The 18,956-nt window shown below is 39.6% G+C and overlaps 1 protein-coding gene across 1 annotated transcript; it reads left to right on the top strand.

Moving 5' to 3' along the window:
• The first annotated feature begins 3,612 nt into the window (after positions 1-3,612).
• On the top strand, positions 3,613-8,788 carry LOC127974304 (iroquois-class homeodomain protein irx-4-like). Its single transcript, XM_052577484.1, has 5 exons — positions 3,613-3,657; positions 4,016-4,255; positions 4,861-4,967; positions 6,751-7,064; positions 7,737-8,788. Exons 1-5 carry the CDS (start codon positions 3,613-3,615, stop codon positions 8,363-8,365), a joined length of 1,335 nt encoding a protein of 444 aa, XP_052433444.1. The 3' UTR covers positions 8,366-8,788.
• The last annotated feature ends 10,168 nt before the right edge of the window (positions 8,789-18,956 follow it).

Here is an 18,956-nt window from a genome sequence, read left to right on the forward strand (position 1 = left end):
TAGATTTCTAATGGAACTTCACTGCCAATGCTCAACCATGAAGTGAAAAAAAAACCTTCATAAAGGTAATTACGTGAAAACTACATCATATCCACCCCAATCCACACTCCCATGAGCCTTTGCTGCACTTTACTATGCTGATGTTACGTATGTAAGGACATCAGTGCAGTGCATTTATGATTGAAAATGCTCATTGACTGTAATTTGCTACACGTTTGGGATTTATCTGCGAGCCAGAAACTAGCACTCCACGCTTTGTTGATTGATTAATTTTACACTCCCTGTAGCAGTAACTGGACTCACTTCTTTGTGAAAATGCAGCAGTTTTTATAGTGTTTAAACAGTCATCTGTTGCCCATAGAGAGAAAATGCTGTAATATAGTGATCATGAACACTGACAGAACACAAGTCCTCATTCTTCAGAGAATAACACATCTGTGGTCAGTTCTGGATGCTGTTCGCACCTGATCTCAGCTTGAGATGTGATGCTCATCAGACTCAATCCAGATCTGAATCCTGGTCTGAAATCAGCTGTTATTCACGGCTAACCAATGTTGGACTCAAAGCATGCCATTAATAAGAGGCTGAGGGAGATGTTGTAATTTTTCATCATATAATTAATGAAATTATGAAAGATGGATGATTCACTGAGCACCTTTGGAAAGCGTGCCTGCGCTCAGAGTGGAAGAGAGGAGAGAGAGAAGTGTATGAACTTGTCAAGACACTTCCAGGTGAATGTGGAGCTGCTTGAAATCTGCCACAAATCATCTGCTGCCGGTAACAGGATCAGTCCTGAGAGAGAGATCTGCTCAGAGCAGTGCTGTGTTCACCTGAACCTGGCCTCAAGCAAATCCTCCAAATATTACCTGATCATTTAACTCTCATCATCTGAATGGGGTCTGAAAGACACAAGAGCCATTTGTGAGTGTGTTTCCTCTATCTGAGAACTGATTATGAATCAAATATAAACTGATATCAGAATGACAACATTACTGACAATCATCTTCCTAGAATAAATAAATAATAATTATGCATGCATATTACTGGATTTCAAGTCAGGGAACATTTCAAATGAATTTATAAAGGGAATAAATTGTTCATTATGATAATTTATTAATATATCTAAGCATATATAATTATTTACAACCTTCCACATGCAAATAATGTTTCTCTCTCTCTTTCTCTTTTCAGTGAATGAACAGTTTGTGTAAACTCATAATCAGCATCATGTATTAATCATAGTGTTGCTCCTCAGATGAAATAATTGTCTCCAGTAATTGTATATTATATTTGTCCTAATTAACTCAATGTGCAGCGGTTGTAGTGGTGCTAAAGGATGTAGGTGTATGGCTTATATGAGATGTATAGACTTCTGCTGTGAGCTGAAGGAGGAGGAGGTGAGGAAACATGATTGATTTGCGCTTGGTTTTGTCGGAGACAACAAAAGGATGTCATGTGCTTTCGAGCTGTAATTCATGCATCTTATAAAGCTGATGAGACTTTATACGAGATTTATGCGCGACATGTATCCTGTTATCCGATCAGATATTTGGCAAAACTTGTCTCATTGTTCAGAGATATTCTTAAATCATGTTTAACTGTCTCGGAGCGCATTTCTTTCGTTTTGAACTTATTTTATTTATATTAAATACAGCGCGTTATATCTGATCCATGTGTCGTGTTTAAATCTGTAACGAAAAACAAGAGCGCAGACTGAGCTTATACGAGCGCGTGTTTAATAAGGACCCAAATAACACCAGCACAAAAAAAAAAAAAAAAAAAAAAAATGTAATGTAAGGTAATGTAAATGTATTCGGAAAGCTATTGCCGACCTGCCCATCAGACTTCACAGATGCATTACCTGTTTCCACTGCAGACTAGTGTGTGTGAGGAGGAATCAATCATAGAGTTGATGTTACTTGAGATAAAGTGTCACGGGTTATTTTCAGAGAGGAAGAAAAGGACTCATTTAGCTCCGAGTGCAAGTGCGCGCTCGCGTTTGAGCCTGATATGTCCAGGACCATACTGTAAAATATACGTATTATCATGACTATTAACTGATATCCTCTTAGATAATATGTACTTTATTATTTACTTTGATTAATAATAGTTTATTATTATTGTTATTATTATTATTATTATTATTATTATTATTATTATTATTTACTTTGATTAATAATAGTTTATTTATTTTTTATTTATTTATTTTTTTCCGTTAAGAAAACCGTCGTCACTTAGTAAATGAAAGCGAATGAAGGCGGAGCGGGTCAGGCGCGTGACCTCGCGTCCATTAACACACATACGGCGACATTTGCTCGCTTATTGTCTGACTAATTTAATTTCACAGAACACTTATTTTCCAAACTCAAGCGCATGCCGAGTGAGAGGGTAAGGGTGAAGGGGGGAAAACTTGCCTGATAAAAGTCTATCCCAATTTGAGGACAAGTACCTTCATCTGTAAATGAAAGCAATTATGCGGCCCATATTATATTATGTTGGCCGGTCTCAGGATAGTCATCAATCACCCGCAATCGAGCTGTCACTGCGGGCAGATTCGTTTCTAGCAGGCAGTTCTCCAGCTGGGGAAAAGAGGAGTACATCATCATTAATTTGACTGTGACCCCGGGGCTTCTCACATGTCTGAACCCACAGTCAGCAACACACCTCCAGCACTTCATCTCGATGAAGATAGATAGATAGATAGATAGATAGATAGATAGATAGATAGATAGATAGATAGATAGATAGATAGATAGATAGATAGATAGATAGATAGATAGATAGATAGATCTCTCAAAACATTTTATAGTAACTATTATTTCGGTGATAAATAGACAAATCATGAAGTATACAGACGTTTAAGTATTTGCTTTAGTATAGCAGTTTTAGACTTATTATTATGAAACTTAATGCATATTAATATCGGATTAATATCGGATTTGTTGCTGAACCACGATTGCAGCTGATTGTGTACTAAATATGATTTATGATATCTAAATTAAAATGGGTGCTTTCTTTCTTTTTCAAAGTAATGCATAGGTCTTTGTTAATGCAGACACAAACATTTTTTTTTTTTTTTTTTTCTGAATAAACTGAGATAAAAAGGGCGCTGCAAAAGCGATATAACAAAAGATACGGTTTAATGGTCAGATTTTAGCAGAGCAAGCTCTTTTCCAAAACTCGGTTTAATTGATAAGCTCAATTAGAGGTGAATTGTGCCCCACCCCTCTGTCACTCGTTGGGATTTTTATCCAGAGAAATGCATATTAAAGTTAGAGTCTGGTCATTTTGACTGGGTTTCTTCTGACGTCAGAGCCACCGGCGTTTAAAACAACCCGCATCTGGGCTGACGTGTTTAATACTAGTTTTTATAACGCAAAATATGTATTTCTGACATCAAAGACGGCAATTCAACTAATGCTTGACGATGCGCGCGGCTGTGCTGTAGAAGTTTAATAGTGCTATAGGAGAGCATCCATCTCAGGAAGGAGTTTAAGCAAATTAAACATGATGGTATTGCGCTTCGCCCTATAAGCGTCCGGCAGCTTATGCTTTACCAATCAATCGGTGCACTGAAACACAGCAGACCTGCAGTCTCGGGAGCACTCTACGATGTCCTATCCTCAGTTCGGATATCCTTACTCTTCTGCACCTCAGGTAAGAGTCGAGCGCTTATTCTTACATTGCTTCAGATTGTTAAAAGGGGAAAGCGCTCGCGCGCGCCGCGGGTTTGAAGGCGATACAGATACAGGTTTAATCGGGTTTACAACGATTTACAAATCTACAAACACGCGTCCGAGCCGCAGATGCATGCAAAAGTGCAGATGTGATGACAGGGGAAGGGGGACAACAGTTGCTTTTTGGCCGTGATCCATAAAGTGCATCGTCCTGTGGGGGCCGACAGTGACCAATGCCAAAAAAAAAAAAAAACACACATTCACTGCATTTTTGCCAAACTCGTACAGGTTTGCAGGTGGCTGTTTTATTCATGCTGTGACATTTCCAAATGTTCCAGTTCCTCATGACCACCAACTCCCTGACATCTTGCTGTGAGTCGAGCACCAGATCCATCTCGGACTCGTCCGCGCAGACGCCCGTTTACTGTCCGGTGTACGAGAGCAGACTGCTGGCCACCGCCAGACACGAGCTGAGCTCCGCCGCCGCGCTGGGAGTCTACGGGAGCCCTTACACCGGCGGACAGAGCTACGGGAACTATGTCACCTACGGCGCTGACGCGTCCGCTTTCTACTCTTTGGTGAGTTTAGACCACGCGCGATTATAAATGATAATAATGACATGTGTTATAGCAGTGAGTCATTGTGTTTAGATCACCAAAACTCTGTATGCATTTCTATATCTGAGGAAAAAAAAGTAGATTATAAAACAAGAACATTAACGAACCTTATATTACTTTGTATGTAGCTACACTCGGTTCTGGTTGATGTTCCACGGAGAAACTTGAACATCCATGCAACCTTTCAAATGCAGAAAAGGTTCTTTGAAGAAGGAAAAAAAGTGCTCTAATGCATACTACACTCTTTAAAAAATAACGTTTTTATGTATTTTCTTTTTCTTCTTTTTTTATTCTACAGTGTTCTTCAAAACGGTTCGTTATTTGGGGAACCAAAAATGGTTCTTTACATGACATCACTGAAAAAAATAAAAATAAAATAATAATAATAACATATTATTATTTTTAAGAGTGTGGTATGCATGAGAGCAGAGGTTCATGGATTGTTTACTATATACCACGGTCTCCTTGTTTAGAATAAGCATCATATATGTTAATTATCGTGGTTATATTAATAATCATGATAAATGTAAAGTTTAATTGCTGACAGCTCTTGTATTTATTTCCAGGGAACGTTTGATGCCAAAGACGGAAGCGCGTCTGCGCATGCGGGTATTACCCCGGCTGCCGCATACTACCCTTACGATCCCACCCTGGGACAGTACCAGTATGACAGGTAATGAATACCATTCATTAAGAGTCTTCTGATTGAAAATTAACATGACTCGGTTCATTTGGATCAATTCCATAGGCAGCGCTCAACAAATTGAAGGAATAATTACCGCATTCATACGAACGCTTTTTCAGCGAATACCAGGTCACTTGTCTGATGTATATTTGATGTTATATCGTGTTTGGCCTTCAGGGTTTGCACTGAAGTGCTTTAATGGACAGACTCTCGGCCGGTGCACTCGATCAAGCAATGTGTTCGCTCTGTTAAAAAAAGAAATGCGAGAAAGTTTATGGGCCTTAGGGAAATACAAGTATTTGCGTTTCTGTGTTGCACTGCAAAGCTGTTCCCACCAGTGACGTCCAAAGACCTTTCGAGGGGCAGGTGTTCAAAGTCTGAAAGGGCCACAATGAACACGGCTTTTAATAGGGGTGTGCTCCTTTCTGAGACGTGTATCGAAACGGATGCTTCAGGACTGATACAGCAGCTAATGCCTGACGCAGTTTTGAAAAAAAAAAAAAAAAAAAAAAAAAAAAAAAAACATTTTAAGTTTAAAACTTTAAGACTTTTTTTATTTTACTTATTTGGACCTCTTAATTACTCTGGAATTAGAAACTGAATCATCATCATCATCATCATCATCATCATCATCATCATCATTATCATAACTGAGTGTAGGGTATGGTGGTTTGCTGTTGTAAACAATACTGTTTTTGTTGCAGAAAATTTCTGTCTTATTTACAGTAGAGTTATGAGGATATCTATGATTATGAACATTATTATGAGGATGAGAAAATCAGTATACACCTGTTTTATCAGTGTTGTGATAATTATTGTAATGCACTCTACATTTTAATACTGTAATAATAATAATAGTCCAAAGTATGCATAGTTTAGTTGGATAACATAAAAAGACAACCTTTAAAATTTTCTCAATCAAACAGCAAGATTAAAAGAGAACAGGCACCTTTGTTTATATTGCTCTATGTTGAACAATGTAAGCTAATTGTTTAATATTTAATCAATATTTAATTTTAATAAAATATATATACAGCCCCTTCACTTTATTCTGGCAGGTGTGTTCAGGTAGAAGTTTCTAGATTTCAATCTTGACCTGATGCTACATTCATAATTAAATTAAGGAGATGTGAACATCAGGAGCACTGAAGTCTCTCATGCAGTGTGCGTTTAATTCATACTCAAAGCCAGAGGGCGCTCTCACACAGTACGTCCAAAACAGACTCACAGAAGTAATAACTTATGATGTGCAAGAAATCCCTAATATGGACAAAAGCATCCAGCTATCAATGTAGCTGAGCTGAATAAAAAGCAGAAGTTACTGATGAAACATGAAGATAATAAACACACAATTGAGATAATACAATGTTCACGTGTGTTTTTCAAGTAAATAAATAAATTATATGAATAATGCAATACCGATTGACATATCATTTAATATAGAAACTATAAGGTATATTTCCTGTCTTATTCTGTGATGTTATGTACTGCGCTAAATTACTAAAGGTGTCTGAACGTGACGAATCATCCTGGACGAGATCGTCAGGTGAAAGGTCATCATGTGGATCATTTTATTTACGGCTAAATTATTATTCAGAAATTTAACGAATAGTTAGATTGGGCAGGCCTTCACAAAAGTGTGTTTTAATAATAATAATAATAAAAAATGGCCTTGACAAAAGGGCACTTTGGGCATCAAGGGGAAAAGGGGCAGGTGCTCAAGCAGCAAGTGTCTGTTTCCCACCACACCTTTCTTTCTCTCATGCCACAGATACGGATCTATGGAGGGAGGAACCAGAAGGAAGAACGCCACGCGTGAAACTACGAGCACATTGAAAGCGTGGCTCCAGGAACACAGGAAGAACCCCTACCCCACCAAAGGAGAGAAGATCATGCTGGCCATCATCACCAAGATGACCCTCACGCAGGTGTCCACCTGGTTCGCCAACGCCAGAAGAAGACTCAAGAAGGAGAACAAGATGACATGGCCACCGAGAAACAAGGGCTCAGACGATAAGAAGTACGAGGATGATGATGAAGATGGGTCGCAAGAAGATCAAATCAAGAGTGAAGCCAATGATGACGGTCAGCTCTATTCCCTACTTCACATATCCTATTCTGTATCAATGTGTTATTATTAAGCCTATAAACCCAATTTTTAAAACATTATTTTTATTTTTATTTAACAAAAATAAATGAATAACTTACACTCCAGCACTGAGCAATCTGAGTTCTCAAGAATGTTCCTGAAAAGTGCAAACTTTTAAAGCTCTGGTGAAAGGCTCTCCAAGGCAGTTGTTATTTCTAACTATTTTATTGTACAACAACTTACTGTTTGGAATATCCATTAGGATATTAAGTAAAGATCATGTTCAATGAAGATATTTTGTAAATGTTCTACCTTAAACATATTAGTAATATGCATTGCTAAGAACTTCATTTGTACATCTTTAAAGGTGATTTATTTATTTTTTTGCACCCTCAGATTCCAGATTTTCAATATTGTATTATGGTCAAATATTGTCCTAACCTTACAAACCATACATCAATGAAAAGATTATTTATCAAGCTTATGCATAAATCTTTTATTTATTTATTTGTAAAGACCGTTATGACTGATTTTGTGTTCCAGGGTCACATTGTGATACGTTTTATAATGTGGATGAATTTATTTAGTTTTGTCTGCTTGTTCATTCTCAGACTTGTATGTTTTGTTGTGTCTCGTGCTCCACTTACTCCATTATTATTTCTGAACAGAGAGCAAAAGTCGAGAAGACAAGGAGCTGCAGCTGAGTGACTTGGACGACTTCGACACCATCGAGTCCGAGAGCTCCGAGTGTGAACTCAAGCACCGCTTTCACATGAACACACACATGGAGACCACCGACGACCGCCTCAAAGAAGCGTCTCCAAAGCTCTCCATCCCCGGGCTGCTCGAAACCAAAAGCGGCCTGAAAAGCACTTCAGAAGACTGTGAGCACAGCAAAACGTGCTTCCAGCAGCAGGGCCATCCGTTACTGGACAGCAAACCCCGCATCTGGTCTCTGGCCCAGACCGCGACAGAGTACTCCTCATGTATGCTTCGCTGTCAGCCATCGCCCTCCGCCTCCTCACCTGTCAGCGGCCTGGAGAGACAGCAGGACTCACCTGTCACGACTCTCAGAAACTGGGTAGATGGAGTTTTTCACGACCCCTTGTTTAGACACAGCTCCTTGAACCAAGCACACACGAACACTACGGTTTCTTGGACCACCTCGACCAAAGGGTCGATCTTAGAGACTGGAGCCCTGGGACGCTCCAACAACATGATAAAAACACAGCAGCAAGAGCCCAGCAAGGACAGTATGCCATTTCCAAAAGGGGTGAATAAAATATTCTGCTCCTAGCACACCAGAAAGACTGTTTGGAATAGCTGTTTACGCTTTCAGTTCACAAACAAATACCAGACTGTGGTCCAAAATACTTTTTGTTGCATAAAACCATGAGGAAATGTATGTTTATTGCTGTGTTGACATCTCACTGGCGAGGGGTCGGTTTATATATATTTATTGGTTTGGTTGACGCACGTTCAGATTATGTAAATTAACTGTAAATTTATGTTCTGAAAGACTGAAAAGAGTTTACAGACTAGTTTCGTTCCAGCTTTTATCATTTCTTTGGCATGCATATGTTGCTGGTTTTTATTGATCATTCTTTTAGACGAACTCGGACCTTGTTGCAACGACTCACAAGTGTCACTGTTAAGAAAGCATCACACAAATGCACAGATCTCCTCGAGATGGGGAATGTTCAAATCTGCTCACTATAATAAACGGTGGACTTTTCTCAGCTTTTTTTCAATGTGTCGATCAGAGTCGCAGTCCCTGGTGCTGAACACACACGATGAGATTCATCTGCTGGCTTCAACAAATGTTTCTTAATTAAATGCATATTTTAACATGTAATTAACATTTGCATCTTAAAATATAGTTCTACAACTACATATGCATATATTTTCGCTTAAAAGTAAGAAAATGTGTTCCTGTAGCTCAAGGTTGGGGGTTCAACACATGATAGGTAAAAATGTATAGCCTGAATGCACTGTAAGTTGGTTTGGATAAAAGTGTCTGCTAAATGCATAAATGTAGTTTAATTTTTAATTTAGAAAGAAGAAAGATTGCTTTTGAAAAAGCAGAAGTAATTTAAAATGTAGATTTGACATTCTTAGACCAAAGTAATGGCAATACGAATGGATCGACTGTCCACTCTAAATAATGCATACGATGTTCTCCGCAGTGATTGTTTGGTGTTCACTGTGTTTGGCTTTGTAATAATCCCCCAGTAACTGTTTATCATTCTCCCCCGTCCTCTGATGGGAGAGATGAGGCCCTCAGGAGCCATAAGACAGCGCTGGATGAGCCCCATTAACCCGCCATAACCAGCCTGTAATTGGGATGTTTTCAGTCATCATTCACTTCACTCTATCGATTTCTACTCTCTGCCTCTGATAATATTATCGAAGCGCCAAATCCTTTACCCTGACCCGCACTTGAGCTCAGCAGACAGGCAGGTTATATGGTAGAAGGTGAGATCATTTGAAATGTTCATCTTGACACGGACCCCTCAATTTCTGGAGCTCCTCCGCACTCGGAGGCTTTTTCACCGGGGCGCGTCTCTAAATGAAAAGGGCAAGAGAATTAGTTGCTCGAGATAAAAGGGCAAAAACACGCAGTCGAAGGCAGGAGTTGACAGTGATGGTGAAAGTGTGGCCCCTGGAGGACTGGAGTCCGCTGAGAGGACCTTCACTGATGAATTTCAATGTGAAAGCCAATTGAGATCTTCTCCTGAACGATTCCCTGGACAAAGACATTTGGAAAAACACGTTTTGTCCGAACAACACAGTGCACAAGAAATGGTGCATTATTTCTTTGTCTAAAAATAAAGAGCATTCTTTTTCACTAAAAAATAGTGATCATAATTATTAATGCTTAATTAGTTATTTTACACATACATTGTTTTATAATAATAATAATAATAATAATAATAATAATAATAAAAGTAGTAGTAATTATATATTTTAAAAGCAATGACGAATACTACTAATAATAATAATAACAATAATGATAATACTACTATGAATAATAAATAATTTCAAATGTTATTATATTATGTAATTTTCTCAAATTAAAACAATTCCAAATTGCAGATCAGATCGCAAAGACATTTAAAGAACAAAATACAATTCCTTTGCATAGAATAATAAAACATTTTGCGTATTGCATATACTGTATATAGCTAGCTACTGTTTCAGGAAAGTTTCCTCTCATAAAAACAGGGTTTGGAGAGGCAGAGAGAGAGAGGGAGGAGGTGTGATGGTTTGACTTACTCGTTCAGGCGTGTCAAACACACACACGCACACACACACACACGCACACACACACACACACACAAACACACGCACACACACTGAATTAACGGCGCTTTTACATAGAAACCGAAACAAACTGTAATCAGCGACGCGTTGCTTTTCATTAAGCGCCTTTGACAGCAGCATATTCAGACCTGACAGGGACACAGGGGCCTGAAATAAACTGCTCTCAAAACACAGAGCCATGAGATAATTCCTTAAGCTCCATTAACAACTCTTAGCCTCAGGAAACAGAAACATCTCCAAATCTAAAAGCTTTATCGACCTGCGCAAACCTCCGCTGATTGCTCCGTTTTCTTCCCTTTATTTATATATTTCTGCTTCATCTTACGGGACAGGAGCGTCTAGCGCTGGTGATAGACTTCAACACAACATATTACCCGGAGAAGGAGGACAAAAAGGCAAGAAGATTTAGCTCTTTAATTGACCAATTAATTGTTTTTTTTCTGTCAATCATCCGAAATCTGCTGTGTTATCATGTTGCCATTATTATCTGCACGTCATTGCAGTTATCTGTGAGTTGTCGAATACAGGATCACTTTGAGATAATTCTCCTATATGTATTAGAAACAAAAATTATCTTTCTAGCGTTTAGCTGTATATATATATGTTGTTGGTATAATAATAATAATAACAATAATAATAATAATAATTATTATTATTATTATTATTATTATTATTATTATTATTACTACTACTACTAAACCAGAAACGACGTGTATGTGATAGGAGGAAGATGGATCAAGAACAAAAATCATGCATGTTGGACATGAAATTGCACAGCTGTTATCAGATCAGACACTTGTTTACGTGTCACGTGTTTGTCCGTGTTTCTCTCCGGACTCTAGACTGCAGAGCGACACGCGCGCGCGCTCCCGGGATTAAAGGACACGCTAAATGTATTTGCACATCATTAGTAGCTCTCTAACACTGACCCACGACTGTGTGCTTCTGTCCTGACCATATCATCGCGAACATTTGGTCTTAACTAATCTGTCGAATTAATAATAATAATAATAATAATAATAATAATAATAATAATAATAATATCAACCACAACAATAATAATGCATTATTAAATGTTAAATGCAGTTTTACATATAAAAATACAAATTAAAGTTTGCCATTAGAAATATACACACACTGTGTAAAGTTTTATAATTTTGTTGGATTTCACATTATTCTTTTTCCAAAATAGGTCAAACTGTATATTTAACAAATAAAATTATAATCTCAACAGTGCTGCAGAACTTTTATCTATACATCTATACATTACATCTATACATGTGACTAAATACAGCGCTGCAATAATAATAATAATAACAACATCAATAATAATAATAATAATAATAATAATAATAATAATAATAATAATAATAATAATAATACATAAAAAAAGAAGAATAAAAAAGAAACAAAGAAATACAACAAGAAAGTTTGAAATTACCTCCAAATACACATTTTACCATGCAGGTTTTACCATCACACATTTTCCATTATCATTTTCCCACAATAGGTCAAACTGTGAATATATGCTTGCGTTATTTCTAGCATTCAGTGGTTATGTGCTAATAGACATCTTACATATCTCATACAAATACAAATGTCTTTTTAAGGTGTTTCACATAATTTATTCCCCCTCTTTCTAGACTTAGTGAATAATAACAGAGTGAGCAAACTACATCTGTTTAATCTTGCATTCAGTGTCGCGGGTGCTCTATCAGTCGATATTAATCCCACACAAAATAGCAGATGCAAAAGCCATTTGTTTTCCCTGCAGCTTTAAAATTGCATTTAAATGTCATTAAAGTTCAGTAGATGACTGGTGTAATAGGCATCGGTGCGTTTAGTCAGTGCGGGTCTGGAGGGCAGACTTCAGCCGCTGTGTTTGAGAGGCTTGTGTTCACTCTCAGGTGTCACACTCTTCCTGTCGTCCTTCAGAGGTCACAGCACTGAGAGTCAGTCTCTGAGAGTCTCTCTGAGCTCTGGAGAGGCTGGAGTCAATCAGACTGAATTCTCCATCAAAAGTGTCCTTCTGATTTTATACCTGTTATCTAGTTGAATTATAGCTGTAGCATTTCCATCTGTTATTGTTTCTATCTTTTGGTGTGGCCACTGAAAATGTGGTCCATCTGCATGGAGTACAATGGGCCCAATTTTTTGAAAAGTTTAAATGCATAAGTGTGATGTTTACGATTTTATAAATTTCATTAAAATGTCTGCATTATTTAGGATTTAGAGTTGTTCTAGTCATTTTTTTTTAAATTATTATTATTTTAGGGTTTTAGGTTTTATTTTCCGATGCCAACAGAGCTGTAAAATTGGATATTGGATAGAAAGTGTAAAATAATTTACACATATTGTTTACATTTTGTTGGTCTAAAGTTTAAAGTCATTGTATGCAACCCAGATTTCAGCAAAAAAAATAAAAAAAATAAAATAAAAATAAAGGAAAAGATACTTTAAATCAAATTATTGTTGAATGACTGAAATTAATTAAGCAACATCTGGAATATTCTTTTAAAATGAGAAGATAAGAACAATGGAAATCCTGATTATGCAAGGTAAAGAGAGGAGCCGAGCTTCAGAAACCCTGAATGAACACAGATCTGTGAGCTCAGCGAACACCTCTGTCATCATGAGCAGATCATCTCTCAGATTCTCTCTTCTGTATGGCACAAACACCACACAGTGAAACCAGTCAGAAACCCTCCAGTGTTCATCTCAGCCGCTCCAACAAGAGCCACTCAAACACATCTTTTGATTTGTCAGAGGAACTTTTTAATATTTTCTTACATGCTACGGCATCAGTGTTCTTATTCCCCTCGTGCCTGACCTCTTGTTTTTATCTTTGCTTTTACAGAAACACTCAAGCTGCTCTTATTTGTATGTACCACTGATCTTTTGCAACACAATTGGACACAGAGGCAAAGGTCAAGCTTAACTCTCTTATGCCTTTCATAGACCAATGAAAACAGCATATGCTATTGATCCATCCTCAAATGATGTACATAAATCTGAGAGCTCAGCACAATGCCGCATGACCTTTCTGCAATTACCAAGGTGACAGAAGTGATGCTTACAGGAGTCTGACATGGGTTCATTCCCAACACTTTCACTTCAACAGACACAGACTCACTTTTATTTTAACCTAGAAATAAATAAAAGATAATCACTGATTTGAATGTGTGCTTTTCTAAACCATACAAATTATTATGATATGCACTGACTATTGGTGAAGTATAGCTATAGACTCTCTTAAACTTCAAATGCACTTAATGTACAATACAGCACTGATGTGCAATTAAATTGCAAACATTTGTTGCTTTAACAAATGCTTTGATTGCATTGATCTACATTGCATAAAACATGAATGAATGCATGAATTGCATTTGCATAAAATTTGCAAACAGCACAATTCAGTACATGCAATAATATAGATTTATGACCCCTGTGCATATAACTAAGACAAAATATTGTTATTTAAATTAAAAAAAAATAATAATAATAATAATATTGATAAATTTAGAGCTTTTCACTGTAATAGTTTATTCTTTTTCATTTCCAAAAACTGTGCATTTAACACTGTTAATACTGTTTTCCAAATGAATGTTGTTCAGTGCTTTGGCGCAATGTATTTTGTTTAAAGCACTATATAAATAAAGGTGATTGATTGATTGAACAGCCTTTTGCTGTATTTTAATGCTCTATTAGAAGTACTGCAGTTTTTCACTGTATATAGTAAAGGAATTTATTGCTTCTTGAAGTATTTTAATGTTAACATTATAATAATTATTTCCAGCGTGGTGCATGCTGTGTACAGTTAATCATAATGCACTCCACATGACAAACCAATTAACTTTACTGTTGCTCCAATATACTGTCTCAGTTTTAATGTCAAATATACAATTGGTGGGTAGAACATATCTATTGCATAAAATGTGTCTTTGGTAAATACAAACCAACACCAAATACACCGTCCTGGAGTAACTGTGCGATTGTCTTCTGGAGAGCGGCTCGTGCTGCGTGACCATGGGCTTTAACTAGACCTGCTTGAGCTTCAGAGGGGAAGATGCTGAAGCGTCCATGCGAGCGGCCACTGTTTTACATGTCTGGCCTGGCTGAGCCGCTGAGGAGAGGAGCAGAGCCGAGTTTGAGGAGGAGGAAGCTCTCCTTATGCATGAGTCTGAGCACAGGGGCCCTCATTAAAGCGCTCCGGCCCGCTTCATGATGTCAAGCCTACTGATTTGTGTTATGGCTATCAGAGTGAGTTAACATTCACAATGGGTGGAGTGTCACAGAGGGGCCTTCAACACACACACACACACACACACACTCACCCCTGAACAAGCAATCAGCACTTGCGTGAAAGGTCAAATTTGCAATGCAGGGGACTTTACGCAGAGAAAACTCAGGTAATTGGAGGCGGGCGGCTCTGATACCTTTGGCGGAATGTGGCAAGATAATGTGATGGATGTGGAACATTTTGGCGGGCAATTAAATGTTTTTGAGTTCCTGGCTGTCCGATGAGAGAGGGGCGAAAGTTGGGAGAAGGGAGTCTGACAGTGTGCCACCTTATAATCTGATTTGCTCCGAAAAACCTGCTTCGAATCAAAGCGCTTTTAATCAAAGTGGAGGTTTGTGTGCTGTGTGCGAACGATGCATGAAAGGAGGGAGGGCAGAAATGAAGGGCTAATTAAAGTGGGTCAGGATTGAGCTACAGGCATGAGAAAACACTTTAAAGCCTTTACATTATTTACACACTCCTCCACGCCGCTGCTCCTTTAAGGAACAGACACACAGACTCTTCTGCATGAAGTCTTGACTAAAAATTACTCTTTATTTATTTTTATTTTTTTTATAGAAATGGTTGTATAACAGGCAAATAAAGGCCTTGTTAAGTGTTTTATTGCATTGTTAATTGACTTGGTTTCTTCCTGTCTGGTGTATTGTTTTGTTATGATTCCAAAGTTTCAGTAGTCAGTAGCCAGTACCAATACAAGTACAATTTCACGGTAATTGGAACCAATTTCGATAACAGAGCAGAAACTTTTGGAAAGCATTTACTGTACTTTAAATGTTTTTAAAATATATAAATGATTGATGCCAAAAATTAAATGCAAATAATGAATTAAAACATTAGATGTTGTCAGGGTTATGGACTTCTATCTATGTGTTTTTGCTCCTTGTGACCCAGTTTCTTCCTCATGTTGATTGTTAATTTGATTCCAGGTGTGCTTAGTTCTTCCCCAATTATACTGTGTTTAAAAGCCCTAGTCCTTTCAGTCAGTGTTTGTCGGTTCCTGTATCTCCTACGTTCCCTGTGTGATTGGATTATTTAAGACTGTGGTTTTGAAGAACTCCTCGTTTACTCATTCCTTTCTCCCCGAGGGAACTGTGACAGAAGAACCATCTGAAACAGTTACCTCTGTTTGTACTCTCCATTTTGTTTCTCGTTTTTACTAAGTTTTTTGTGCTTTCTCATGGATTCCCTGCTTTGCCCGGAATAACTCCTCCTGCTGGAGCAGGGGAAGAAATCTTTCAAGGGTCACAACCGACTGTTCTTGGCAAGCCTCACCAACTACCCTGACGCCAGTTTGATAATTGCATGCAGAGGGCCATCGTCTGAGGACGATCCTACAGTGAATTTTGCTGCCTTTTTGGAGTGCACACTGGTAAGAAATGGATCTCTGGTTCCCAGGAGCCACTCCTGACCGAGAGCCCAACTCATCTCCCCACGGTCTGGAGCATCAGCCTAAGCCCACCGATGACGGAGAGCAATTTCCCTGCCCCAGAAGTTGAGCCCAAAGCCCACCACGAGGAAGAAAGCCGACAACTGCATAGGGGAGTTGAGTATAACGCAGTATTAGTCTCAAAACTAAGAAGGGAGGGCTCCAGCCCCTGAATCGAATTCAGAGCACCCTCCAGTGCCCGCTCCTCAATAATGCTCACCCTCCTACCCACTTCAGCCTCCTCCACTGTTGTAGTCTGGCCCGTAGACACCACCTTGGCTCCTAGCTCCCTCGCCTCCACCATCACCCATCCATCCATCAGCTCCACCAGGCTCTCTCGTCCCTCCAGCTCAGCCTTGGTTGGATGTCGACCCACCATCGCTTCTGGACTCCTCTCCTCCAGCTCCATCTTGGTCCTCAGTCGCTCTGGCTCCCCTGTGGGCCTCTGCCTCTTTTGCCGGGGTCCTGCTGTGCTTCTCCTGCTACAGGTCTCTCCTGTATCCCCCTGGTTCCTCCCTCCTTTTGTCGCACTCCTGGTCTCTGTCTGCAGGCCTCCTCCAGGAGATCCATCCTCCTCCAGCACCTCCTCCCAAGTTCCCACCCACACCTTCCTCTGTTGTTTCTACGGTGTGAGGATGCACCTTTCGGGGTGGGGACGTTGTATCAGGGTTATGGACTTGTCTGTGTGTGTTTTTGCTCCCTGTGACCCAGTTTCTTCCTCATGTTGATTGTTATTTTGATTCCAGGTGTGTCTAGTCCTTCCCCGGTTATCCTGTGTTTAAAAGCCCTAGTCCTTTCAGTCAGTGTTTGCCTTTTCTAAACACCTATCCATGTGTCCCTGTGTACAGATGTAGCTTTTCATACATTCTTAGTCATTTAAACCTTGCTTTAAAAAGTCAGTAACAAAACAAAGAACAAAGAAATGCATTACAAACAACTCAACACATATAGTTTAGTATCTAACTTTAGAGGCTCATTAAAGCTACAAAAATGTATTCAGCAAAGGCAGATGCACACATCTATTTTGATATGTTTTTTTATAAATATTTAGTTACTGTTTTCTAAATGTATCAAATATATGCATAATCCTCAATGTTATTTTCTATAAATGTATTAATTGGCTCATGTACATTCCATCAATTAAAATAATTAAAATAAGACAATTTAAGGCTAGTTTGAACAAAATTTATCTTTGCACTGTAAAAGTGGCACAGTGTCACAATCATTAGATGGAGTGCCCATTAACTTTAGTAGAGGGCACTCCACTCAGGACCATTCCACCCATCAACCACCAGATGTCACTTGGACACTAGCACCTCTCATCTGTTGCACCACACCCAAACTACATTCCCCATGAGTCACTGCATCACAATCACCCTGACACACCTGCACCTCATTCATCAGCCAATTTCCTTGCCACACCTGCACCTCATTTACACACACATAAAAGCAGCACACTCACTCTCACTCACTGCGAAGTCTTGTTTAGCCTGTCTAACATTTCTGAGCGTTTCTCCCTGTGTTTGTCATTCCCGTGTTTGATCTGTGGACCGATCACTCCGACTCTGATTCTCTGCTGCCTGCCCCGATCTCTGCTTGTTTCTGGTTTCAACTCTGGTTATCCCTGACACACCTGATGTCATTCCTGATTTCTGCCTTTTTGACCATTCTTTAATAAAGCGCTGCATTTGGATCGTATAGTCACCTTTTGCCTGGGGTGAGGATCTGGTAAAGGACTGTTTCTGGAGTGGTCTTGACGCTAAGATAAGCTTAAGTATACCAGAAGAAGACCATAGCTGGACCCTAGGACAGTTTATTGATTTTGAATTGCAGTTTTGTGGCTCTCCCTTTACAGTTGAGGAGGGCACTTCTCCAAGGTATTCAGCTCCTATCCGTTTGGTGGTCCCTGTACCTGAGCTTCTGCACAAGATGGCCGCCAGCCCAGTGCCACTGCACAAGATGGCCACCAGCCCAGCGCCGCTGTGCAAGATGGCAGCCACGGTCGACTTTCCAGAGTCAAGTCAGGTCCCCGTTGACTTTCCAGAGCCAAGTCAGATCACCAGTGATCTTCATGAGCCAAGGCAAATCACCAGTGATCTTCATGAGCCAAGGCAAATCACAAGTAATCTTCATGAGCCAAGTCAAGTCACCATTAACCTCCTTGAGCCAAGTCAAGTCACCAACGATCTTCATGAGCACAGTCAAGTCACAGTTGATCTTCATGAACCCAGTCAAATTACCACAGATCTACCAGAGCCTTGTCACATCTCAGCTGAACTCCCAGAGCCTCGTCACATCTCAGAGGTCTCGTCCTATCCTGTCACAGCCATGGAGGCCGTCTGTGAGCTTTCATTCCAGTCAGGGCTACGGAGACCATCCACCAACTATGTCTTTCCTGTCATGGCCACGGAGGTCCTCCATGAACTCACCGCCTGTCCTGTCACGGCCACGGAGGCAACTATTAACCCGTTTATGTTCTCTGTTTCAGTCCCACCTGAGCAGACTTGCTCTCCTGTGCCATTGACTCCACTGTGGTGGTGCTCTGCCCTGGTGGGCTTCTGTCCCCTCTGCTTGGCTGTGTTGGTCCTCTGCACCGCCCTGGTGGGCTTCTGGGGGCTGGCTATGTCACGATCATTAGATGGAGTGCCCATGAACTTCAGTAGAGGGCACTCCACTCAGGACCATTCCACCCATCAACCACCAGATGTCACTTGGACACTAGCAACTCTCATTAGTTGGACCAAACCCCAACTACATTCCCCATGAGTCACTGCATCACAATCATCCTGACACACCTGCACCTCATTCATCAGCCAATTTCTTTGCCACACCTGCACC

Source organism: Carassius gibelio, chromosome B16, assembly GCF_023724105.1.
Source record: "Carassius gibelio isolate Cgi1373 ecotype wild population from Czech Republic chromosome B16, carGib1.2-hapl.c, whole genome shotgun sequence".
Lineage (NCBI taxonomy): Eukaryota > Metazoa > Chordata > Actinopteri > Cypriniformes > Cyprinidae > Carassius > Carassius gibelio.

Excerpts from the sequence above, each read along its gene's own strand:
- LOC127974304 (XM_052577484.1), top strand. The coding sequence starts at position 3,613 with ATGTCCTATCCTCAGTTCGGATATCCTTACTCTTCTGCACCTCAG. Across the intron at positions 4,256-4,860 it reads CGTCCGCTTTCTACTCTTTG|GGAACGTTTGATGCCAAAGA; the intron begins GTGAGTTTAGAC and ends ATTTATTTCCAG. Across the intron at positions 7,065-7,736 it reads GAGTGAAGCCAATGATGACG|AGAGCAAAAGTCGAGAAGAC; the intron begins GTCAGCTCTATT and ends ATTTCTGAACAG.